This window comes from Lepus europaeus, chromosome 6 (assembly GCF_033115175.1).
Source record: "Lepus europaeus isolate LE1 chromosome 6, mLepTim1.pri, whole genome shotgun sequence".
In the NCBI taxonomy this organism is placed as follows: domain Eukaryota; kingdom Metazoa; phylum Chordata; class Mammalia; order Lagomorpha; family Leporidae; genus Lepus; species Lepus europaeus.
Window position 1 is genome coordinate 3,689,180 of NC_084832.1, and position 26,761 is coordinate 3,715,940.

At 44.9% G+C, this 26,761-nt stretch overlaps 1 protein-coding gene across 1 annotated transcript in view; it reads right to left on the reverse strand.

Annotated features, from left to right (window-relative positions):
- MYO16 (myosin XVI) overlaps positions 1-26,761 on the reverse strand; it is a 514,229-nt gene that overhangs the window by 151,100 nt on the left and 336,368 nt on the right. The window contains exons 23-24 of the mRNA XM_062195254.1: positions 11,950-12,025; positions 43-218 (exon numbers count right to left, since the gene is read on the reverse strand). Of these exons, the coding sequence (XP_062051238.1) occupies positions 43-218; positions 11,950-12,025 (252 nt within the window). The remainder of the gene's footprint in view (positions 1-42; positions 219-11,949; positions 12,026-26,761) is intronic.

A 26,761-nucleotide genomic window follows, 5' to 3' on the forward strand; every position in this document is an offset into this window, starting at 1 on the left:
CAAACTTAAAAACAACCAAACGGGCATCACAACAACTCCTACCTTACTGAGTTCAAGATAATTCCTGTTTTCTCCAATAACGGAAGACGCTGTCATTTTCTTGTTGAGCAGGGCGGATTTATGTCCCCGGAATTTAAAGCAGGGATAGGAAGGGACGAGCGATCCCGTCTGCGACAGTTTCGACTGGAACAAATGATTGATGACGACATTTTCACTAGCTGGGAAATAAATAAATGAACACTGTAAGTGGCATTAGAACCCTTATTTCCTTGAGCATTCTGTGTGTTTCCTTATACAAGCGCCTTGACCAATAAGGCATCCGGTACTTGGTGTGGAGGTTGGAGGAGTCTCCCTCCCCTATTCATTGACCTTCTTCGCCCTCGGCCAAGAGTCCAGATCTCCTTCCCGGCTCGCCCTGTGCACCTGGCCCCCGGCTCTCTGACTAACTCTGCCCTTCACCTGCTAGTCAGGACAGCTCCTTACACCTGTTCAATCGTAACGGGCTTCTGTCACGAAGACTGGGGGTTTCTCTCACCAAGTCCCCACTGCAGGAGAAAGACCACCTAGGAAACACTCCCTGGGGACTGGCTGTCTCTCAGAGTGGTGTGCAGACACCTGTGGGAGACCCGGCCTGCAGTGATGGCGTGGGTGGTTAGACTGAAGAAAGGAAAAGGCATTTTTGTTGTTGATCATCTGTGAAGGTGAAAGCAAACTACTCTATCTTTGATGTTAAGTTACACAAATCTCCTGATTGTGGGTCCAGAGTCCTTCCTGCCACTTCACGGGGGACACTGGAGCTTGAATGGGGGGAATCTGGGTTACAAACTAGAATGGAGGAGGGAGAACACGTACAGAGACAGTTAAGGATGCCGAGGGGACATTACTTACATTATTTACGTCTGTATATAGACAGCTTTTCAGCTCAAATTTTATAAAACTATGACGAATGTGCCTACCTTGAAGATTACTGCAAAATTAAAATGTGACATCACGTGACCAAATCGCATAGGATCACAGTGAGGCCATCAATCAGGGAGCAACGTTTAAGTGCCCAGCAGTTTAATTCTATCTTTCTTACATTGAGTTATTTTGTCTGCCCAGGTGCAAAATACTGCAGATAAAATATCCATCCACAGCTTCTGGTGAAGAATCAGCGCATTAATACGCAAGCAGAGAGCTGTCAGAGAAGGGAGCTGCGCCCGTAGACAGGAACAAGAAGGAATCCTGCGCTGTCGTCTAAGAACCGGAGTCGCGACAGAGCCATGGTTTTCAATGCGTAGTTCCATGACCACGTATAATCACTATTTGTCTCTCACGCTTCTGCATTCTGAGAAGAGCAGGCACGACGTCACCCAGTCCCCAGGCCTTTGTGCTTCCCAATGCCATTTGCTTCTAGGATCAGTCAAGGTTCTTGGACAAATGCCTGCCTCTGGGTTGAGCCTAGGAGACCATTCCAGAACAGAAACTGCTAGAAAGCACGGAAAACCCGTCAGACGGACACAGGAGCTGGCCCGACGGAGTCTTCTGTGACCAAGTTTGGACAATTTCAGCAACAACATAGTGATAGTAACGGATTATGGCTCACAGAATAAAGACAGAACTCACGCGTCCAGTCTGGTAACAAATAAAGGAGACACTGGGGCATTACAGTACACAGAACGACTGAAGGGGCTCAGCAAAAAGTGCAAATTGTTATCTAGATCCATTCATGCTGCAACCTGAGGAACTGTAGCTTCAGCGAGGGAGATCCGGCCCGTCCTTCCCTGCGTGCAGCAAGGAATAAAGACTCTTTGGGAGGGACGTCCTTCCACACCAAGGCCGGAAGAGAGCCTGGTAACTGGGCTGCAGTGGACTGGGAGAAACAAGCTTCTCGGAGTAGCCCTTATCTTCCACCAGCTGCCCAGCTCCCCAGTCCATCCCTCCCCTCTGTGGCCTCCCTGGAATAACTGCCGGGGCCGGCGCCACAGCTCACTTGGCTAATCCTCCACCTGCAGTGCCGGCACACCAGGTTCTAGTCCCGGTGCCGGATTCTATCCCGGTTGCCCCTCCTCCAGGCCAGCTCTCTGCTATGGCCCTGGAGTGCAGTGGAGGATGGCCCAAGTGCTTGGGCCCTGCACCCGCATGGGAGACCAGGAGAAGCACCTGGCTCCTGGCTTCGGATCAGCGCGGTGCGCCAGCCATAGTGGCTATTTGGGAAGTGAACCAATGGAAGGAAGACCTTTTTCTCTGTCTCTCTCACTAACTCTGCCTGTCAAAAAAAAAAAAAAAAAAAAAAAAAAAAGAAAAGAAAAGAAAAGAAAAGAAAACCAGTCTGCAATTGTTCAGGAAATAATTGATTGCAGTGAGCATCGCTCACGTCTGCACACCCAGTGGGCGGAAGCTTACTGAGTGGAGTACTCCCACAGCCCCCACGGGCTTCCCCAGGTACCCATCAGTACGAAAGGGAGAGCAGCAATCCTAGACGGGGAGACTCTGAGGGCCACTGCCTTATCCAAGGGCCTGCAGCTTCCCACGGGCGCTGCCTGTGGGTCCGGTGCTCTGAGAAGGGGCCCCGACACCTGTGCACTTCCTGGCAAAGATGTGTAACTCGCTTCCGACAGGAGGAAACGCCGAGTGAGCCCAAGGTGAGGGGCGCCCTACACAGTGTCTGGCCTTCCGTCTTCTGAAGTTCTTTGAAATTAATTAATTAGTATTTATTTATCTGAAAGGCAAAGAGAAAGAGACAGACAGAGATCTTCCATCCACTGGTTCACTCCCCAGATGCCTGCAGCGGCCAGGGCTGGACCAGTCTGTCTCAGTCTGAGCCTCCCATGTGGGTAGCAGGGATCCACACACTTGAGCCATTACCACTGCTTCCCAGCCCGTGCACCAACAGGGAGCTGGGGGAGGCAGTGGAGCCAGGACTCCAACCCAGGCATTCTGATACAGGGTGCAGGCATCCCAAGGGGATCTTTCTTTCTATTTTTTTTATTATTAAACTTTTATTTAATGAATATAAATTTCCAAAGTACAGCTTATGGGTTACAATGGCTTCCCCCCTCCCAAAACTTCCCTCCCACCCACAACCCTCCTCTTTCCCGCTCCCTCTCCCCTTCCAATCACATCAAGATTCATTTTCAATTCTCTTTATATACAGAAGATCAGTTTAGTATATATTAGGTAAAGATTTCAACAGTTTGCCCCCATATAGCAACACAAAGTGAAAAAAAATACTGTTGGAGTACTAGTTATAGCATTAAATAAGAGTGTACAGCACATTAAAGACAGAGATCCTACATAATATTTTTTTTTAAATTAATTAATTTGGCCGGCGCCGTGGCTTAACAGGCTAATCCTCCACCTTGCGGCGCCAGCACACCGGGTTCTAGTCCCAGTCGGGGCACCAATCCTGTCCCGGTTGCCCCTCTTCCAGGCCAGCTCTCTGCTGTGGCTAGGGAATGCAGTGGAGGATGGCCCAAGTTCTTGGGCCCTGCACCCCTTGGGAGACCAGGAGAAGCACCTGGCTCCTGCCATCGGAACAGCGCGGTGCGCCGGCCGCAGCGCGCCTACCGCGGCGGCCATTGGAGGGTGAACCAACGGCAAAAAGGAAGACCTTTCTGTCTCCCTCTACTGTCCACTCTGCCTGTCCAAAAAAAAATTAATTAATTTTTTATGCCATTTCCAATTTAACACCAGGTTTTTTTTTTCTTTTCCAATTTTCTTTATATACAGAAGATTGATTCAGTATATAATTAGTAAAGATCTCATCAGTTTGTACCCACACAGAAACACAAGGTGTAAAAATACTGTTTCAGTACTAGTTATAGCATCACTGCACATTAGACAACACATTAAGGACAGATCCCGCATGGGATGTAAGTACACAGTGACTCCTGTTGCTGACTTAACAATTTGACACTCCTGTTCATGGCGTCAGTAATCTCCCCAGGCTCTAGTCATGAGTTGCCAGGGCTATGGAAGCCTTTAGAGTTCGCTGACTTTGATCTTATTCTGATAGGGTCATAGTCAAAGTGGAAGTTCTCTCCTCCCTTCAGAGAAAGGTACCTCCTTCTTTGATGGCCCCGTTCTTTCCACTGGGATCTCACTCACAGAGATCTTTCATTTAGGTCTTCTTTTTTTTTTTTTTTTCTTTTCCATGGTATCTTGGCTTTCCATGCCTACAATACTCTCATGGGCTCTTCAGCCAGATCCGAATGCCTTAAGGGCTGATTCTGAGGCCAGAGTGTTGTTTAGGACATCTGCCATTCTATGAGTCTGCTGTGTATCCCACTTCCCATGTTGGATCTTTCTCTCCCTTTTTGATTCTATCAGTTAGTATTAGCAGACATTTGTCTTGTTTGTGTGACCCCTTTGACTCTTAGACCTATCAGAGTCATCAATTGTGAACTGAAATTGATCACTTGGACTAGTGAGATGGCATTGGTACATGCCACCTTGATGGGATTGTATTGGAATCCCCTGGCACATTTCTAACTCCACCATTTAGGGCAAGTCCGATTGAGCATGTCCCAAATTGTACATCTCCTCCCTCTCTTTTTCCACTCTTACATTTAACAGGGATCACTTTTCAGTTAAAATTTAAACACCTAAGAATAATTGTGTGTTAATTACAGAGTTCAACCAATAGTACTAGAACAACAACAACAACAAATACTAAAAAGGATAAAGTATTACATTGTACATCAAGAGTCAGGACAAGAGCTGATCAGGTCATTGTTTCTTATAGTGTCCATTTCACTTCAACAGGTTTTCCCTTTGGTGCTCAGTTGTCGCCGATCAGGGAAAACAAATGATATTTGTCTCTTTGGGACTGGCTTAATTCACTCAGCATAATGTTTTCCAGATTCCTCCATCTTGTTGCAAATGACCGGGTTTCATTGTTTCTTACTGCTGTATAGTATTCTATAGAGTACATGTCCCATAATTTCTTTATGCAGTCTACTGTTGATGGGCATTTGGGTTGGTTCCAGGTCTTAGCTATTGTGAATTGAGCTGCAATAAACATTAATGTGCAGATGGCTTTTTTGTTTGCCAGTTTAATTTCCTTTGGGTAAATTCCAAGGAGTGGGATGGCTGGGTTGTATGGTAGGGTTATGTTCAGGTTTCTGAGGAATCTCCAGACTGACTTCCATAGTGGCTTAACCAGTTTGCATTCCCACCAACAGTGGGTTAGTGTCCCTTTTTCCCCACATCCTCTCCAGCATCTGTTGTTGGTAGATTTCTGAATGTGAGCCATTCTCACCGGGGTGAGGTGAAACCTCATTGTGGTTTTGATTTGCATTTCTCTGATTGCTAGTGATCTTGAACATTTTTTCATGTGTCTGTTGGCCATTTGGATTTCCTCTTTCGAAAAATGTCTATTGAGGTCCTTGGCCCATCTCTTAAGTGGGTTGTTTGTTTTGTTGTTGTGGATTTTCTTGATTTCTTTGTAGATTCTTGTTATCAACCCTTTATCTGTTGCATAGTTTGCAAATATTTTTTCCCATTCTGTCGGTTGCCTCTTCACTTTCCTGACTCTTTCTTTTGAAGTACAGAAACTTCTCAATTTGATGCAATCCCAAATGTTAATTTTGGTTTTGACTGCCTGTGCTCCTGGGGTCTTTTCCAAGAAGTCTTTGCCTGTGCCTATATCTTGCAGGGTTTCTCCAATGCTCTCTAATAATTTGATGGTTTCAGGTCGTAGATTTAAGTCTTTAATCCATGTTGAGTGAATTTTTGTGTAAGGTGAAAGACAGGGTTACAGAGAGAGGTAGAAGCAGAGAGAGAGAAGTCTTCCATCCACTGGTTCACTCCCCAGATGGCTGCAATGACCTGAGCTGGGCTGATCCGAAGCCAGGAGCCAGGATCTTCTTCTGGGTCTCCTACACATGTGCAGGGGCCCAAGCACCTGGGCCATCTTCCACTGCCTTTCCAGGCCATAGCAGAGAGCTGGATCAGAAGAGGAGCAGCCAGGACTAGAACCGGCGCCCACATGGGATGCTGGAGCTTCAGGCCAGGGCGTTAACCCACTATGCCACAGCGCTGGCCCCAAGGGAATAACTACTGCACCAAAAGCCTGCCCCTATCTGAACTTTCATTAAAAAAAATCAATGTCATGACAGATTAAAAACATGAGGGGAACTGGAGATGGAGTGAAAAAAGCTACGCTCGGAAAAAGAAGGATCACATGATCTCTGTCATCTGTGGGATTGAAAAGAAAAAAACCAGGAAATCCCCTAGACGTTAAAAACGTCATGGTTTTCCCCAGCGCCTGGGTCGGGAGGAGGAGGGAGGGACGGGGAAGTGCTGATCTCTGGGCACAGGTTACAGCTCTATAGGCGTGAAAACTCCTGGGGTTCTGTGGAACAGCAGGGTGGCTATAGGCCATGATAATGCACTAATTATCTCTGTATTAAAGAAGCCTAGAAGGTCATATTTTTGATGCTTTCACTATAAAATAATGCTGAATGCTTGACAGGATAAATATATTTATCCTAATTGGATACTACAAAATGCATATATAGGACGAGCCTTCACACAGTACCTGATAACCATGCACCATTTTGTATGTATGTTAGAGCTTTTTAAATTTAAAAAAAATTCCAAAAAATAGGGAAAAACAAACAAGAAAGCAAACAAGCAGGAAAGCCCCCCCACCCCCCGCCCCATAAAAGCCAGCTGCAGAATTGTCCCAGAGAAAGGAGCACGAGATGCAATGGGTGACGCTGGATTGAGGGGAACCTGCATAAAACAGAGGGGGAGACAGCTAGGAAAGTCTGTATGAACCCTGCACCCAATATTGGCGTTGGATCTGGTGATTCAGAGTTTATGTGACATTATGTTCTTTCTCTTAGGATGCATGTCCAAGTATCTCGATATGAAGGGACAAGTAACTTATTCTCAGCTGGTCACAGAGGGGAGGGAGGAGAGGGAGAGGGAGAGAGAGAGAGAAGAGATGGAGAGAGGGAGAAAGAATGAAAAGAACTAATGTGGGCAGAGCACACTTTACGTTGTTTGTATTTTTTTCTTTAAGTTTGAAACCACTTCAAACTAACACTTAAATAATAAACATACATCATGAGCCCATTGAACTTAATAATTACTATTTATACTTAAGCAAGTCTATGATGAATGGATTTACATATAAATAGTGCAATGCTATTCTTATAATTGAGAAAAAGTCTTTAATAAAACTGGAAACACTACAATAAAAAAGGGCCAAAATAGATCAGTATGTGTCAGAAAGTTCAAGGAAAATGGAATCAACAAATACATTTGGGAATGGGAATTTAGTGCGGTAGCTAAGATGCTTCTTGGAGGGCCAGTGCTGTGGCATAGCGGGTAAAGCTGCTGCCTGCAGTGCCAGCATCCCGTATGGGCACCTGTTCAAGACCAAGCTGCGCCCCTTCCAATCCAGCTCTCTGCTGTGGCCTGGGAAAGCAGTAGAAGATGGCCCAGGTCCTTGGGCCCCTGCACATGCATGGGAGACCCAGAAGAAGCTCCTGGCTTCGGATCAGCTTCGGATGCAGCCAACTGTGGAGTGAACCAGCAGATGGAAGACCTTTGTCTCTCTCTCTCTCTCTCCCTACCTCTCATTCTCTCTCTGTGTAACCCTGACTTTCAAATGAATAAATAAATCTTTTATATATATAAAAAGATGTTTCTGGGGACTCCTGTGTTCCATAGCAGTGCCTGGCTTCTGCTTCCATTCCAACTGCTAATGTGACTCTGGGAGGCAGCAGACGATGGCTCACATGTTTAAGGCACCTGCCACTCATGACGGAGGCCTGCACTGAGTACTGGGCTCCTGGCTTTGGCCCGGAGGCCCCAACTGTCGAGGACATTAGGGAGTGGATCCGCAGATGGACCATCTCTCTCTGCCTTTCCCTGTCTGGGTTTTTCAAATAAATGAAATTAAATAAATTTTGATTTTTTTTTTTCAAAATTTAGGTTTTAGTGCAACAAATTGTGAAATCCATGCATGGAGACAGGGGTCTGATTTACCAGTTGAGGCATCAAGCCAGGTGCTAGCATCCCGCATTAAAATCTCTTGTTTGAGCCCTGGCTCCTCTGGTTCTAATTCAGCGTTCTGTGAATGCTGGGAGATGGCAGGGGACAGCTCAGGTGTCTGAGTCCCTTCCAGCCACATGGGAGACCTGGATCGAGTTCCAGCTTCCTGGCTTTGGCTTGGCGCAGCCCTGGTTGCTGTAACCATTTGGGGAGTGAACCATCAGATGGAAGATCTGTGTTTGTGTGTGTGTGTGTGTCTGTCTGTCTGTATCTCTGTGTCTCTCTGCTTTTCAATAAAGTGAAAATAAAGAAAAATTTTAAAAGAAAAAAATCCATTCATAGATTTTTCATAATGTGAATTTTCTATGAACTTGCTTGAAGACTTCCCCTAATGCATGGATTTCAAAATCTTTGCACCAAAATAAATTTATCTTTTAATTTTGTTTTTCCATGGCTTTCAGAAGAAGCCCCCTCATCTAACTGTTCTATTCTGGCTTTCCTCTGAACCACAGAGAACTCGTGTCATCTGCTGAAATACGGAGGTGCCGTTGGGTCCCACCAACATCAGAGCCCTGCCGGCAGCTGAGCCAGCGGCAGGAGAGACGTCCTGCTTTGCTGTGCCCATCAGAAGCTGATGCAGGAACCCCTGTGAAGAGGTGGTTTTATCCTGTCTTTGCTCCTGCAAGGAGCCACTCGTGGCAACCACTTTCCTCACGTCACCCCAAACACTCACAGAGATGGGCAGTGTCTCTCACTTGGACCTACAGTCTGCCCAGGGCATCTTCCTGGCCCTCAAATGGAACACACGGACCTAAGTGCCCCCATAGACAGACACTGGGCAACTTAAGACTCAATAACAAACGGTTAGCATTACTGACAGCGAATCCTGAATTTCCCTGTGCTTAGGAGCAGCCTTGTTAGTCTAGGTGTTGCCTCTGAACCAAATTGACTTCACTTTTTTTGGTTGAAGATTTATTTATTTATTTGAAAGGCAGAGTGAGAGAGAGAGGGAAAGGGAGAGGGAGAGGGGGAAGGGAGAGAGGGGGGAGGGAGAGGGAGAGGGAGAGGGAGAGGGAGAGGGAGAGGGAGAAGGAGAGGGAGAGGGAGAGGGAGAGGGAGAGGGATCCGTTGGTCTTCTATCCACTGGTTCATTCCCCAGATGGCCACAGAAGTGGAAGCCCCTTGGCTTCAGTTCCAACCTCAGGTGGGTGTGGGCATTTGGCACAGTGCTGCAGCGCTGTTTGGGACACCTCCATCACCTACCAGTGCTTACGCTTCAGCCTCAGCTCAGGTCCCAGTTACAGCTTCCTGCTGGTGCACACCAGCTGATGATGGCTCAAGAACTCGAGTCCCTGCCTCCCCATGTGGGAGACCTGGATTGGGTTCTGGATTGCTGGCTTTGGCCTGGCCCAGCTCTAGCTGTGACAGGCATTTGGGAATGAGCCAGTGAGTGGGAGAATTCTCTCTTTCTCTCCTTTTCATATAAATCCATAAAAGTTAACCTCAGGCACAATGAGAATACTGGCTGCATTTCTCTGAGCTGTGCTGCAAGCTACCTGACGTGGTTAGATGTCTCATAGGCCCAGTTCTTTGCACAGATCAAACCGCAGAGCTACCACCTTCCTCAGCTGGGAGCTTTCCGACAATGCGAAGACAGCGTAAGCAGCGTATGTACAAAGATCCTGGCATAGAGGTCAAGGAGCCCCATGTGTGACATGGGTTCAACACCCAGTTCCGGCTCCCAATTCCAACTTTCTACTAGTGCAGACCCTGGAAAGCAGCACGGCTCAGATAACGGGTCCCTGCCCCCCAGGGGGGAGACCTGCAGGGAGTTCCCAGCTCCTGGCTGTGGCCTTGATCCAGCTCTGTCCACTGTGGGTACAGGGCAGTGAGCCAGCACATGGGGGCTCATCCTCTCTCTTCCTCTCTCTGCCTCTCCCAGAAGGAAAAAAAATGTCATTTATATTAGAAACTCTATCTGCTTTTAGTGACTTTCCACAGCTTTAAAGTCTCCCACCATCCCTAAAATGCTATCAGAACCTGGCAGCATTGGCCTAACTGATGGAACGGGCAGGCAAAATGCCAGGGACCAGATGTGCTTTGCATAGGTTTTGGTAAACAAAGGTCTACTGGGACCCCGCCATTTCGTTTGTGCTGTCCACACTGTTCCCACTGTCACAACAAAGCTGATCCCGCAAGGAGACCTCTTGGCTCCCAAAGATTCTCCAGCGCCTCACAGAGGATTCTTGCACCTCGAATATAAGCACATAAGGGAACATTGTAAGTTCTCCTCTTCCTTAGAATAAAGCAAGGTTCACTCATGTTTCTTCCTGGAACTTATTAATAAGTACACACAAAAGAATGACTAGAATATAGGGACTCTATTAAAGATAAGTAGAATCACAGTATCACTGGGGACTGGAATTCTATTTTAAATGTATATATTCTATCACCAGAAATACAACAGGAAAGCAAAAAGCAATGCATCAACTTCTAAAACCTGCTACGTATTAGATCCTCAGGAGAGATGGGCTCCAAAGGGAAGTGCGTTACTAATGAAAGTTCAAACAACCGCCAACTAGAAGGAAGGTTATTTCCAATGATACTATGTAGGGTTGGTTATTTCAGGTCCATGTTTCTCCGTGATATTATCCCGAGTCCATGTTCTGTTGCTAGTCTCAGCTAAGAGACTCAAAGCAAGTGTAAGTCCTAGCGACAGGCAGAGTAACCCCTGGGAAAGGCCCAGACTCCCATGTTGCTCTGCCAGGAGCTGAAGCTGTGCTGTCACCAGAGGGGACATGGACTTGCAACTTGAAGGCATCCAAATCTTTCATAGAAGACATCATAAGCTTTTCCTTGGAGAGAGAAATGACTCGGTCTCACTTAGAACAACTTCAACCCCCCAAAAAAGACAGCCTTTAATTTGTTCAAAAAGGTGACTACAAGAATGAGAATCACTGCAGAACTGCTATTGAGAAAACAATCGCTACAGTAGAATTATACATACACATATAGTTATATACACATATACATACACATATCGTTATATACACATATCGTTATATACACGTGTGTATACACATATAGTTATATACACATACATACACATATAGTTTTATACACATATAGTTATATACACATATATACACATATAGTTATATATACATATATACACACACATAGTTTTATACACATATAGTTATATACACATATATACACATATAGTTATATACACATGTGTATACACATATAGTTATATATACATATATACACATATATACACATATAGTTATATACACATATATACAATATAATTATAGTATCTGTACATTTACTATATAGCTTTATATAGGCCAAAATGATGGCAGATAGATACATATAAAGTACTAATGTTCACAGGGTGAAAAAGGACTATAAATTCATATATGCATAGGCCTTTGCTACTAAGAGATATTGCTTAGTTATATGTATATACATGTATAGATACATACACACACATATATGTTATATGCACATCTATTTAAATTTGTACGCTTTTCCACCCAGTGACATAGGTGTACAGAAGAATAAAACACCACCTTCAGTCGTGCCCAGAGTCCTCTTGAGTAATGAAATTCACCAGCCTGAGGCCTCAATAACTTTGGAAGCAAAATTCATCCTCATTAGTCTCCAGAGAAAAGCTTTTTTATATTCAGACTACTAAAGCTGTAAAGGTGTTTTACATTTCTATGTGCTAAAAGCTTAGTTAAATTATGGTTTCCACTGGGCTCCAGATTAAATTGTAACCAATGTGTGTCTCGTGTGCAAGAGCTATTCCTTGTATTTCTGAGCGTTAGAGTGCAAAAGATATTTCAATTATTCTTCAACCGCTCGCATATTTTAGAGGAGAGTATTCAGAGATAAAGAAACCAAGGATGCAACGCACTTTAGCCAATGTAAAGGAGGAACAAATCAACTTACCTTTCATCACAAACAGAAGATTCTGTGAAAGGGAGTCTTTATTTTTTTCAATCGCTCCAACAATTTCATACATTACCTATAATAAAAGAAGAGAATCATTGCTAATGATTAATCATGACCATGAAAATGAATTCCCTTAAAGAATCACTTGATTCAGCTAGAGTCTGAAATTATTCATAACAGCAGTGTCCTCAAATCGTAGCGTCCACATGACGCGCAAGTTCAAACCCATCGCCTGTGAGCTCTCATTCTGTGCATTAACAGGGGGACCCCTCTCCTGTTCTGTCTCTTGCGGCTTCTCTCCAGTCCTGCACGTGAGAGCAGATGTTGAGCCACGTTCCTGTGGTTCCGACTTGTTCAGAAAACGCACTAAACCAATAAAAAAGCTTCCGGGGCACTTCAGGAATGAAGGAGGACTTCAGTTTGAGCAATTTAGTGGCCACCTCACCAAAGGGACTCTGTTGGGTTATTTCAACAGTGAGTCCAAGATCTCTAGAATGAAGGAAACATGGGAAAGGATCAATTCTGGACTCACCATAGGTTGTTTATGATGCACTGAAATGACCTCATTGGCTGGAGTTACTACCATGCTAGCCTGTGTTTGGGAGACTCCATCTCTGGGGAGGGAAAGGGTTTGATGGTCTCTCTCAGTCTGAGCTATGCGTGGACTACCAATGGGCCACTGAGAAGCCGAATCAGTCGCACATCCATCAGAAGTCCTCCCAGTTTCCCTCTTGTAGAAACCCTCTGTATCCAGGGCTGTCCTTTGTCCTAAGTGGACCGGGACTGAATCTGGGGAGGTGGGGAAGGCAGCTCACCAAGAATGCTCTGTAACCCAGGGGAGTCTGAGTGGTCACACCCACCCTGCCCCTCTGGCAATTTCAGCTAGAGACCCAGGACGGACTGGCAGCAAGAGCGGACCAGACAGACCCAGACGAAGATGCCATGAGAAGGAGCCCTGGGGCTCCTAGAGGGCGCAGATGGTCCCCGAAGATGCACGCGTCCTACATGGCCTTTCAATTCCAGGGACCAACGTGTCCATCCTTACAATGGAGACTTACTTAGTCACTATCCACTGCTGTCCTAAGATCCTAAACAGCACAGAAATCTCCAGACATCCTGAAGATTCCCAGGTTCTCAATGAATATCGCTCAGAAGACGGACCTAAGTGGTCATACCAAAAAACCAAACAAACAGCAAAACAAAAAACTGAACAACTTCCAGGTAGTGCTGAATCATTACCTAATTATCCAATTTGTACTTCTGGCAGAACATAGTTTGCCAATGTTAAAATTGAGAGTTCTAGACTATGTTACATATTACACACTAGTAAATAGGAACCATTTTTATGTAATCCAGAGCAGTGATTCTCAACAGGGCTGATGGCACCTTCCAAGCACGCTGGGCGGTGTCTGGATTCACTTGTGTTTGTCACAAGGGATGGGAAGGTCCCGCAGAGAAGAGTCCCCTGGCCCTGAACGTTCACATGTTGGGGTTGAGAAGCCTTGGGGTTTGGCTTCTCTGTGCCTGGCTGTGTTATTCTTTGGTGTTTAAATTTTAACTGAAAAGTGATCCCTGTTAAATGTAAGAGTGGAAAAAGAGAGGGAGGAGATGTACAATTTGGAACATGCTCAATCGGACTTGCCCCAAATGGTGGAGTGAGAAACGTGCCAGGGGATTCCAATACAATCCCATCAAGGTGGCATGTACCAATGCCATCTCACTAGTCCAAGTGATCAATTTCAGTTCACAATTGATGGCTCTGATAGGTCTAAGAGTCAAAGGGATCACACAAACAAGACTAGTGTCTGCGAATACTAACTGATAGAATCAAAAAGGGAGAGAAGGATCCAACATGGGAAGTGGGATACACAGCAGACTCATAGAATGGCAGATGTCCTAAACAACACTCTGGCCTCAGAATCAGCCCTTAAGGCATTCGGATCTGGCTGAAGAGCCCATGAGAGTATTGTAGGCATGGAAAGCCAAGATACCATGGAAAAGAAAAAAAAGAAGAAGACCTAAATGAAAGATCTCTGTGAGTGAGATCCCAGTGGAAAGAACGGGGCCATCAAAGAAGGAGGTACCTTTCTCTGAAGGGAGGAGAGAACTTCCACTTTGACTATGACCCTATCAGAATAAGATCAAAGTCAGCGAACTCTAAAGGCTTCCATAGCCCTGGCAACTCATGACTAGAGCCTAGGGAGATTACTGACGCCATGAACAGGAGTGTCAAATTGTTAAGGCAGCAACAGGAGTCACTGTGTACTTACATCCCATGCGGGATCTGTCCTTAATGTGTTGTCTAATGTGCAGTGATGCTATAACTAGTACTGAAACAGTATTTTTACACCTTGTGTCTCTGTGTGGGTACAAACTGATGAGACATTTACTAATTATATACTGAATCGATCTTCTGTATATAAAGATAATTGGAAAAGAAAAAAAAAACAAACCTGGTGTTAAATTGGAAATGGCATAGAAAATTAATTAATTTTTTAAAAAAAATATTATGTAGGATCTCTGTCTTTAATGTGCTGTACACTCTTATTTAATGCTATAACTAGTACGCCAACAGTATTTTTTTCATTTCGTGTTGCTATATGGGGGCAAACTGTTGAAATCTTTACCTAATATATACTAAACTGATCTTCTGTATATAAAGAGAATTGAAAATGAATCTTGATGCGAATGGAAGGGGAGAGGGAGTGGGAAAGGGGAGGGTTGCGGGTGGGAGGGAAGTTATGGGAGGGGGGAAGCCATTGTAACCCATAAGCTGTACTTTGGAAATTTGTATTCATTAAATAAAAGTTTAATAAATGAAAAAAAAAAAACTAATGAATCACAAAGCAAGGGAGCCTCGTTACTTCTGAGTTATTGGGCGACGTCTTTAAGCTCCTGGAGACCTTCACATGTTGAGTACATGATGCTGTAGGACCTCTGGCCCAATCTATAAGATGCACACAAGCATGGGATGGGCAGGATTCGGGTTGTTTAGTCACAACCCAAATAGCACAGTTATCTTATTGTAATTAATATGACACACAAATGATGGAGTACTGACCACACAAGATTGGCATTAGTGGATTGTTAACTCATGGTTTCAGATAATTTTTTCTGGTTTCAGATCTGAAGTCAAGTATATCTCCACTGAGCCCTTGCATATTTTGGTGGAAAAAGATTTCCGAGACCCTCACTTGACCCTGGTGTAGACAATAGTAATTATGATTATAATTGTTGTTATTGGATGAATCAATGTTTCCAGGGGACAGAGCTGAAAATATACCTGAACACACACACGTGCATACACTTTTTTTCATTTAAAGATAAAATGCATCTTGATTCCAAATTTGGTCTTTAATCATGATAATTTCCTTAATACAATGAAGTTTGATTTTGAAAATCTGAAATTCTGAAAATCTAAATAACGTATGTCCACTCATGCCCATTTGTTAAGTCCCTAATTATCTTATTCCAGTCACCCTTAAATAACTTTTGAATAATATTGTCTATATCTTCAAAAATTTCCTGTGATTTTGATAGGAATTATGATAAACCTGTATGTCAGTTGGGGAGAACTGACTCACATGCTGCCTCTTCGTGAACTGATGATTCGCTGTGTTGTCTTCCAGTCCATGAGCGTGGCGTGTCTCCTTCCATTTTCAGGTTCTCAGTATACGCACTCTCTAGACGAGTATGCTTTGTGAGATCGATGCCTAGGTGTTTCATTTTTAATGAGCAATTATAAAAGTCATATTTTTAACTCCATAGCCCATTTCTAGCACCTAGTAATACAATTCATTGTTTCATGTTTATTCTGTATTTTGTGACCTTGCTGAATTCACTTATAAGCTCCATGAATTTCCTTTCTTTTGGTAATTCTTTATGATTTCATCCACTGACAATTATCTGTTGTACATATAGGCACAAGTTTACATCTTCCTTCCCAATCTGTCTGCCATTTACGAAGTTAATTCAAAAAGTTCATGAATAATGGAATTAAAAGATAAAATTATTTTGATGCAAAAACACTGAGATCCATGCATATTTTTTCATAATACACATTTCCATGATCTTTTTAAAGACTGCTCATATTCCCTTTCTTGCCTTATTACACTTTCCGGAGTTTCCAGAGCTACGTTGAGTAAGAATGGTGAGTGTGGGGGCCGGCGTTTTGGCGCAGGGGACTAAGCCACCACCCAGGATGCTGGCATCCCATGTGGGCGCCGCGGTTCGTGTCCAGCTGCTCTACTTCCGATCCAGCTCCCTGATAATGTGCCTGGGAAAGCAGCAGAAGATGGCCCAAGTGCTTGAGCCCCTGCCACTCACATGGGGGACCTGGAGGAAGCTCCTGGCTCCTGGCTTCAGCCTGGCCCAGCACTAGCCATTGAAGCCACCTGGGGAGTGAACCAGCAGAAGAAGATTCTCTCTTCTCTCTCTCTTTCAAATAAATAAATAAATCTCTAAAAAAAAAAAAAAAGAAAAGAAAAAAAGAGTGGTGAGTGTGGATTTCCTTGCCTTATTCTGACCTAAGGAGCAAAACTTTCCATCGTCACCAGTAAACATGGCAGCAGTAGGCGTGCTGTAGTTGCTCCTTATCAAGTTGACTGGGTTGATCCTGCTAAATCGATGACCACATGTCCACTAATCAATCTCCGGTGGATGGCATCACTCCTTCTAGGAAACTCCTTCCCAGCTCCCAAGGCCAGGTCCACCTGTGAAGTCCCCACTCCCTGGGAGGCATCAGCTGCAGCTGAAAGAGCGTTTGGCTTGCATGGATCACACCTCCAGGGCCCCAGCTTAAGACCCTGAGTCTCCAAGACTTCTCATCTGTGAAGCACAGATGGTGATGTTGATCTCTGTCTCTCTCTCTCCCTGGTGGTTTTGAAGACAACAAGCCTGTGGCATCTTTGCAGAGTACCTACAGTTTTCTAACAAACACCCCTCGTGCCTGCTTCCAGAGCTCACCTGCACCTCTTCTCTGCCTTTCCCCAGAGTTTGCACACGCCTGGTTTCAAAAGAACCCTTGCAGTCGCACAGCCATCTATGCCGAGGCTGCTACCTGGGCCACCTGCCCAACAAGATGCTAGCTAGACCTGTGGTTTAGCCAGCTGGTCTTCACTGACCATGTTCTGAAGGAATTGCTTCCAAGTGGAACGAGTCTCTGTAGAGGCCGAGCCCATGAAAGTCAGGAGCCAGCTCTACCCCAGCATGTGGACATCCCCAGAGCAACGGCCTCCCCGGGAGTGGCCATCAGCCACGGGACACGGCATAGCACAGCCGGTAAAGAGAAGCTGCACACCCTGGTGGGGACGAGGCCACTGAGGGCTGCTGGGCACTTGAAAGGGAAAGGAGCCTCAAAGCCGAGCTAAAGGGACACAAGAATTCCTATGAAAGGGAAAATCGCCATCACTCCCAGGAACCCGCTGGGGCTTGGAGCGCCTGGCCTGCGGGGGGAACAGAGGAAGGTTTGTTGGCTGTGGGAGCCGCAGGGAACAGGAGACAGGCAGAGGCCCTCCTGGTCACCCGGGCAGTAGCTCTGCCTGGGGCCCTGTTCCTCTTTCTTGCTGGCTTATTAGCTGGGGGATGAAAGGAGAACACTATGCAAGTAGCAGAAGCTTGAGGCCAGGTTACCACTGTCTCCCTGCACTTGACCCCTTTCTGGAAGTCAGATTCGCGCTGCAGGTGTCAGGCACGCCTCCTGCGTGTAATGGGGACAATTACATGCATACAGCCTGGTGCGGATCTTGAAGGAGATGCTCACAGATTAAAAACTTCCTTTGGCGTGATTCTGTTCCATAAAATGACTCAAAAGAAAACTGCATTTTGCTTGTGTTTCGGCAGTTAGCAACCCTCATTAGAATGCTTCCGCGTGGATGCCATAGGAAGGGAGTGAGGGCGTACTGGGGAGCGGTGGCAGGATGCTGCTTGTTCTGCAAACACTTGCTGTAACATAAGTGTATTCCGACAGTAAACACAATCAAAATATAAACGATGTCCGCTCTCTATAGGGAAAATGGAGGTGCACAGCTTTCCCCGTGGCCAGGAATCCCAATTCAGCCAGATACTGACCTTCCCGGCTCCCCGGAGAAGCAAAGCCACTAAATGCCAGCCACGTGCAGCTTTTGCCTAACTGAAGGCTGTCAGGCTCAGGCATGGCTGATGGCCAAGGAAACTGAAGTCCAAAGGCAAGACTGCTCCACAGAAATAGCTCCAGCTACCAACACGGGCGTCTCGTTCCCTGAACTGCAGACAAGAGCTGCTGGCGTCCCCTGCTTTGTCAGAGAGCGTGCAGGGTTTGGCCAGCGATGGGAGGCTTGAGTTGTTGTCTGCTTCCGCATCGCTCTCGTGGGCCGAGCCAGGAGCGTCTTCCAGGTCTCCCACACGGGCGCAGGGGCCCAAGGACTTGGACCATCCTTCACTGCTTTCCCAGGCCATAGCAGAGAGCTGGATTGGAAGTGGAGCAAATGGAGTCTATAGGTGATGCCGGCACTGCAGGTGGTGGCTTTACCTACGACACCACAGCACCAGCCTCATCGACACACTTTTTGAAGTCCCCTCACCTGGTGCTGGGGTTTGGAGAAAGTGAAACCACTCAGAATGGTGAAGCAGAAGGGGTACCAGGGCCAAGCAGAGGGGCTCTCCTAGCTTCCACCTGTCACTGAGGGTTGTGAGTGGTGAGTGCTGACTGCGGGAGCCTGGGGGGTTCCGGTTCTTCGTCTTCGGCTCAGTCCTGAGTGCTGGCTGATTCACAGTAACGCTGAATGGCATTATTAACACAGCTCATCAAGGAAAACATTATTAAAGAGGCTGAGAGTCATACACAGGCGTCTGTGGACGCCAGCTATTAGAGCTTCAAATTGCTAACATCAACAGGGATTAAAATGTCATCAGCGTGGACTGCGAAGACGATCAGGGTTGAAACACTTGATTTAGAATAAATCAAGGAAAATTGTGGGCACTACTCTTCTCCTCACACAAGCACATGCATAACATTTGGGAAACAGTAACAGAAGTAAAATTAACCATTGTGCAGAGAGGGCCTGCTTTCTCTCTCTCTCTCTCTCTCTCTCTCTCTCTCTCTCTCTCTCTCTCTCTCCCCCTCTCGTTTGGTCTCTGATGCACTTCGAGGGCTGGACTCTGCCACGCCTTGTGCTTTGCGTCACCTGCCTTCTCTCCCGTGCAGGGGCCAGCCGCTGTCCAGGGGCCCTCCCTGTGGTCTCTGCTGGGCACGGCAGGTGCTGTGGTGTCAGGGCGTCCCTGAGATCAAGGGGTTCAGGAGGCAGGGCCGACACCTAGGGATGGAGGACTAGGGGCATGCAGCTATCTCCCCCTCCCTGGCTCCACCATCTCCTTGCAACAGTTCTCCAGGCTCCCCGTGCCCAGGGCTGCTGCTGTGGATCCAGCTTCCCCCAGGTGCTCAGCACCTGAGCTCTGGGGGAAACTTCTCATCCCGTTATCTCCCAGCCTTAGAGAAGGTGGCTGCCACCAGCTGTGCGCAGTCTCCAGGTCACCTCGCTGTCCTCCCCTCTCTGCCTGCGCTTCTCTGTGTAATCTACTCCCTGTGATCGCTGGCAGGACTCAGTGTGGCTGATGGCTGGACCAGACCCAGCGATAAGGCTGACTCATTGTAGAAGCACCATGGCATCTGTGCCTGGAGAGTGAGCCATGGGGCTCATGCATACCCGGCAGGGGTGTGAGAAAGGGAAGGAAGACACGAGGAGCAGCTATCGGGTACAAGAGGCTGAACAATGCCACGGGAGGAGCCCCCAGCACTGCTCAGCTCCAGTCAGGGACGACAGATCAGAGGCATGGGGAGCCCGGTAGGGAATTCGCTACTCAGACTTTCAATACCTTCATTGTGCTCTCTAGCTCTGCTAAGGGTTTGCATATGCAACACTGCACTGCCGTCAGACCATTTCCCAAGCTTATGGTCTCTGCCTTCTAAGGCAGTGTGCTAAGGTGCAACTACATCATCACAGTGAGTGTGCTTCCGACAGGAGGGCTACATTTCCACGTGGTTTCTGGGCCGTGTAGGCACCTGCATGTGTCCCAGATCACAGCCTGGATCCACTACATGTGCTTCTGGTATTTGACTTACGCATATGTGTATGTTTGCATATTCTTCTATCCATCCATCAGCCTGTTCTTGGTATCTGGCTCCATGCACGTGTCTGTCTATGGATCTGTGGGTCCTGCACCCAATGTGAGTGCACAGCGCGGGCTACTCCGTTGCTATAACAACATCCAGAAGCACTTCTGTACACATTCTTCCTCCCCACCCTAGGCCAAGGGAGGAGATGCTTCCTGGGGCCCTCGGGCACTCTGTATAATTTCCCAGCTAAGAGCTGCTTGCACACTGGAGCATGGGCCAGTGCTAGGCTGGTGCTCTTTTAGATTTTGGAGCATTTTAAATAGCAGATTTTCAGAGTAGGGATGCTCAACTGATCATATTCCCAAATTAAAAAAAAAATTTGAAATCCTATTTCTAGTTGTGAGCATTTCAGATAATGCACACTTAAGGTGTGGCTGAGTTTCTGGTTTTACAATGAATTGAAGCCTGGGACACAGGTGACAGTTTTTGATAATTATTTTTTTAGGTGAATTGGGAGGGGGAGAGAAAGTATTTGGGAGACGGGTGAGGGATTTAGTTTATTTTGCTTCTGTTGAAGTTAAGATGGCACCCAAAAATAGATATGGGGAAGGGGCTCAAGAGTGCAGCATAGCACCAAGGTGTGCCGAGTAGCACAGAGAGGATTGATGAATAGAGGGGGCAGTCAGGCGACAGAACCATGAAAGGTTGGCGTAGAGTGGCACGGGAGCATGCCAGAGAGTGCTGGGGACCACCCAGGGTGGACAGAGGTGCCCAGAACTGCAGAAAGAGAACAGAACAAAGAACCAGTGGGAGGACGACTGCCGCCCCCACTGCCACCACCGGCACCCACCGCCTCCACCGCCGACCCACCCTGGCATGGACAGGTGGACACAAGTGGTTGAGTGGGGAAGGAAATCAATGAAAAGTGAATAGTGCTTGCTGCTGTAAGTGGGAAGAGGGCGTGATCCTGGGGGACGAACTGAGAGATTGAACACGCCACGATCCCTCGGTGTCTCCCCCCACACACAACCGGAGCTGCAGCGCAGCGGGTGGAGAGCAGGCATCTTGTTTGTTTACATTTGGCAGTGAAAGAGGGTGGGCTCTGCTTTTGCCTCCTGAAAGTGAACTTCAGTGGTGGGGCCACCCCACCCAGAGAACAAGGATCACAGTGGTTCGAAGTGACTCCCCACTCATCACGCAGTAGGCACAGTGACGGGGTGGGGCTGAGCAATGGAGACCCAGGCACTCTCCAGCAAACAAAGGAACAGGCAGACTGGCCCCAGGGGGTGGAGCTTAGTACCTCACAGCCCAGGTACCAGCCTACTCAAGTACCTGCCTCCCTCAGTTACCAGAAATAAACGCTAGAAGGTGGAGCTGCCTAAAACAAACAAGATCTGAACAAAAAGCATGCCCAAGGATTAGAGATCCTAAAGAGAAGCCAGAATGAAATACTGGAAATGAAAAAGTCAATTGACCAAATAAAAAACACCATGGAATCCCTCAGAAATCGAACAGATGAAATAGAAGAGCGAATATCAGAACTCGAAGACAAACTTCCAAATATGATATAGTCAGATAAAACACAGGAAGAAGAAATTAGAAAATTAAAAAACATGGTTGGAGATGTACAAGATTCAATCAAGTGTTGTAATGTATGGATAATTGGATTCCCTGAGGGTGTGCAAAGAGAGAACGGATTGGAAGGCATTTACAATGAAATACTATCAGAAAACTCCCAACATAGGCAGGTTGAAAGAAACAACCAAATTCAACAAATACACAGGAGTCCTAACAAATCTGACAAGAAAAGGAATTCACCACGACACATCATGGCAACACTCAGCTCAGTGAAACACAAAGAACAAATCCTAAAATGTGCCAGAGAGAAATGACAAATCACATTCAGAGGTAATTCAATCATACTCACCCTGGACTTCTCATCACAAACCCTACAGGCAAGGAGACAATGGCATGATATATTCCAAGTTTTAAAAGATAAAGGATGCCAGCCTAGAATAATGGGCCCTGCAAAGCTGTCATTTATGAATGAAGGGGAAATAAAGATTTTCAACTACAAACAGAAACTGAAAGAATTTGTATCGTCACGTCCAGCCCTACAACACTGGCTCAAGGACATGCTGCACACAGAAATACAAAAACAAGAGCTTCACTACAAAAGAAGATGAATGTAGAAAATAACCCAACTAAACTACAAACAAATCTCAAAATACATAAACAGCTCTTTTAAGGAAAAATGATAGGAAAAAGACAGTATTTAACAATAGTCACACTGAATGTAAATGGCCTCAACTCTAAAATCAAGAGACACAGAATAGCTGAATGGATTAAAAAAGAAAATCCATCAATCTGTTGCCTTCAGGAATCACACCTAACCAACAAAGATGCTCACAGACTGAAAGTGAAAGGATGGAAAAAGATATTTCAAGCTAACAGAAACCAAAAAAGAGCTGGTGTGGCCATCCTAATATCAGACAAAATAGACTTCAACACAAAAGCTATTAAAAGAGACAAAGAAGGGCATTATATAATGATTAAAGGATCAATCCAACACAAAGATGTTACTATTATAAATGTATATGAACCTAATTACAGGGTGCCTGGCTACTTGGAAGAATTACTTAAGGAGTTAAAGGGAAATATAGATGTAAATTCAATAGTAATAGGGGACTTCAACACCCCACTTTCACCAATGGACAGATCAGCCAGACAGAAAACCAACAAGGAAACAACAGAGCTAGTTGACACTATAGACCAAATAGACCTAATAGATATCTACAGAGCCTTCCATCCCACAGCCACAGAGTACACATATTTCTTCCCAGTACCTGGAACTTACTCTAGGATTGAGCATATGCTAGGCCATATAGGGAGCCTCAGCAAATTCAAAAAAATTGAAATATACCATGCATCTTCTCAGAGCACAATGCAATGAAACTCAGAAATCAACAACTCAAGAATCTCTGCATCATATGCAAACACATGGAGAATGAACAACATGCTTCTGAGTGAAGAGTGGTCATAGAAGAAATCAAAAGAGAAATCAAAAAATTTCTAGAAACAAGTGAAAATGATAATACAACTTATCAAAACTTGTGGGATACAGCAAAAGCAGTGCTAAGAGGACAGTTTATAGCAACTGGTGCCTACATCAAGAAACTGGAAAGATACCAAACAAATGACCTCTCTATGCACCTCAAGGATTTAGAAAAACAGCAGCAAACGAAACCCAAATCCAGCAGAAGAAAAGAAATACTAAAGATTAGAGAAGAAATAAACAGAATTGAAACAAAAAAAATACAAAACATCCGCAAAACCAAGAGCTAGTTCTTTGAAAAAATAAACAAAACAGACACACCATTGACCCAACTAACCAAAAAGGAGCGAGAAGACTCAAATCTGTAAAATTAAAGATGGTAATGGAAATGTAACAACAGACACAACAGAAATAAAAAAGATTAATCAGAAACCACTATAAAGAGCTGTATTCTAACAAATTGGGAAACCTGGAATAAACGGATAGATTCCTGGACACATATAACCTTCAGAAACTGAGCCATCAAGACACAGAAAATATAAACAGACCCATAACCATGAAAGAGATTGAATCAGTAATAAACGTGCTACCGAAAAAGAAGAGCCCAGGACCGGACAGCTTTACCGCTGTAATCCACCAGACATTTAAAGAACAACTAACCCCAGTTCTTCTCAAATTATTCAAAACAATTGAAAGGGAGGGAATCCTCCCAAATTCTTTCTATGAAGCCAATATCACCTAATTCCTAAACCCAGAAAAGACACAACAGAGAAAGAAAACTATAGACCTATCTCCCTGATGAACAAAGATGCAAAAATACTCAACAAAATCCCAGCCAGCCAAAACCAACTACACATCAGAAAGTTCATTTACCTGGACCAAGTGGGATTTACCCCTGGTATGCAGGGATGGTTCAACATTCAAAAATCAATCAATGTGGTACATTACATTAACAAGCCGAGAAACAAAAACCATATGATTATCTCAATAGATGCAGAGAAAGCATTTGATAAAATACAATACCCTTTCCTGATGAAAATTCTAAGCAAATTGGATTTAGAGGGAACATTCCTCAACACAATTAAGGTAATTTATGACAAACCCATGGACAGCATCATATTGAATGGGGAAAAGTTGGAGCCATTTCCATTGAAAACTGGCACCAGACAGGGATGCCCACTCTCACCACTGCTATTCAATATAGTCCTAGAAGTTTTAGCCAGAGCCATCAGGCAAGAACAAGAAATTAAAGGGATACAAATGGGAAAGGAGAAAGTCAAACTATCCCTATTTGCAGATAACATGATTCTATATATAGGGGATCCAAAAGATTCCTCTAAGAGACTATTGGAACTCATAGAAGAGTTTGGAAAAGTAGCAGGACACAAAGTCAATACACAGAAATCAACAGCATTTGTATTCACAGACAATGCCCTGGCCAAGGAAGAACTTCTAAGATCAATCCCATTCACAATAGCCACAAAAACAATCAAGTACCTTGGAATAAATTTAACCAAAGATGTCAAAGATCTCTATGATGAAAATTACAAAATATTAAAGAAAGAAATAGGAGAAGACACAAAAAATGGAAAAATCTGCCATGTTCATGGATTGGAAGAATCAATATCATCAAAATGTCCCTTCTTCCAGAAGCAATTTACAAGTTCAATGCTATACCAATCAAAATACCAAAGTCATTCTTCACAGACCTAGAAAAAATGATGCTGAAATTCATTTGGAGGAACAGGAGACTGCAAATAGCTAAAGGAATCCTTTACGATAAAAACAAAGCCGGAGGCATCACAATACGAGATCTCAAGACATACTACAGGGCAGTTATAATCAAAACAGCCTGGTACTGGTACAAAAACAGATGGATAGACCAATGGAACAGAATAGAAACACCGTAAATCAATCCAAACATCCATAAGCAAATCATATTCGACAAAAAAAGCTAAAACCGACCCCTGGAACAGGGACAGCCTCTTCAACAAATGGTGCTGGGAAAACTGGATGTCCACGTGTTGAAGTATGAAACAAGACCCCTAGCTTACACCATATACAAAAATCCAATCAGCATGGATTAAAGATCTAAATCTACACCACGACATCATCAAATTAAACAAGAGCATAGGGGAAACCCTACAGACATTGGAACAGGCAAAGAATTCCTAGAGAAGACCCCAGAGGCACGGGTAGCCACAGGCGAAATGAACATTTGGGATTACCTCAAATTGGGAAGTTTCTTTACAGCAAAAGAAACAGTCAGGAAAGTGAAGAGGCAACTGACAGAATGGGAGACGTTATTCACAAACTACACGACTGATAAAGGATTAAAACCTAGAATCTATAAAATGATCAAGTAACTCCACAGCAACAAAACAAACAACCCAATAAAAAGATGGGCCAAGGACCTTAACAGACATTTTCAAAAGAGGAAACCCAAATGGCCAACAGACACATGAAAAAATGCTCAGGATCTCTAGCCATCAGGGAAATGCAAATCAAAACCACAATGAGGTTTCACCTCACCCCAGTTAGAGTGGCCCTCATACAGAAATCAACCAACAACAAATGCTGGTGAGGTTGTGGGGAAAAAGGGACACTAACCCACTGTTGGTGGGAACCTGAACTGGTAAAACCACTGTGTAAAACAGCATGGAGATACCTCAAAAACTTGAATTCAGACCTACCATATGACCCAGCCATTCCACTATGGGAATTTACCCAAGGGAAATGAAATCAGTAAACAAAAGGATAATCTGCACCTCCATGTTTATCGCAGCTCAATTCACAATAGCTAAGGTGTGGAAGCAACCTAAATGTCCAGCAACCGAAGACTGGATAAAGAAATTGTGGGAAATGTACACTATGGAATGCTACAGGGCAGTAAAAGAGGATGAAATCTGGTCCTTTGTAACAAAACGGAGCAAGCTGGAGAACCTCATACTTAGTGAAATAACCCAGCCCCAAAGAGACAAACGGCATATGTTCTCCTGACTCAGGAGAATTAACACACAGCTGAAATGAAAGCTATAGAAGCGAAATAATCACCTTCAGAACTAATGTCCTCAAGAACCCTTGACCTGATTGTCGAGAGACAGTTAACTATGGTTACTTTTTACTGTTTACTGTTTACTTTTGGTTTTGTTTTGTTGATTTTTTTTTCTTTTTGCTCTGTTTTCTTTCTCTCTCTCTCATCTCTCTACCTCACACTATAGGCTGAACTCTATGTAACACAGAGTTAATTACATGTATTGTAAAGCAATGGAAAAAGATACCAGTTAAAAACAAGGGAGGGAATAAGAGATGGAAGAGGTAGTCTAAAGCTGTAGAACAGTACAGTTCTGCATGCAGGCATATAGACTCACCTCTCAGGGTACAGCCTAAGCACTCATCATGGGGCTCCAAACCCATAAGAATCAGTGGTATAAACACCATCTTCACTGCTACAATGATCAACTTAAATGTTAAAGGCAACAAATAGAGGGGTTAAAGTTTAAAAGGGACGACATAACTAACATCAAATACCCGGTAAAAATAATAGAATTAAAAAAAGGAAGGAAAGGCCAACATGGGAAGCAGTCTGCACAGTAGACTCCTAGAATGACTTTCACAGTAAATAACACTCTGACCTCAGAATCAGCCCTTAAGGCTTCCTG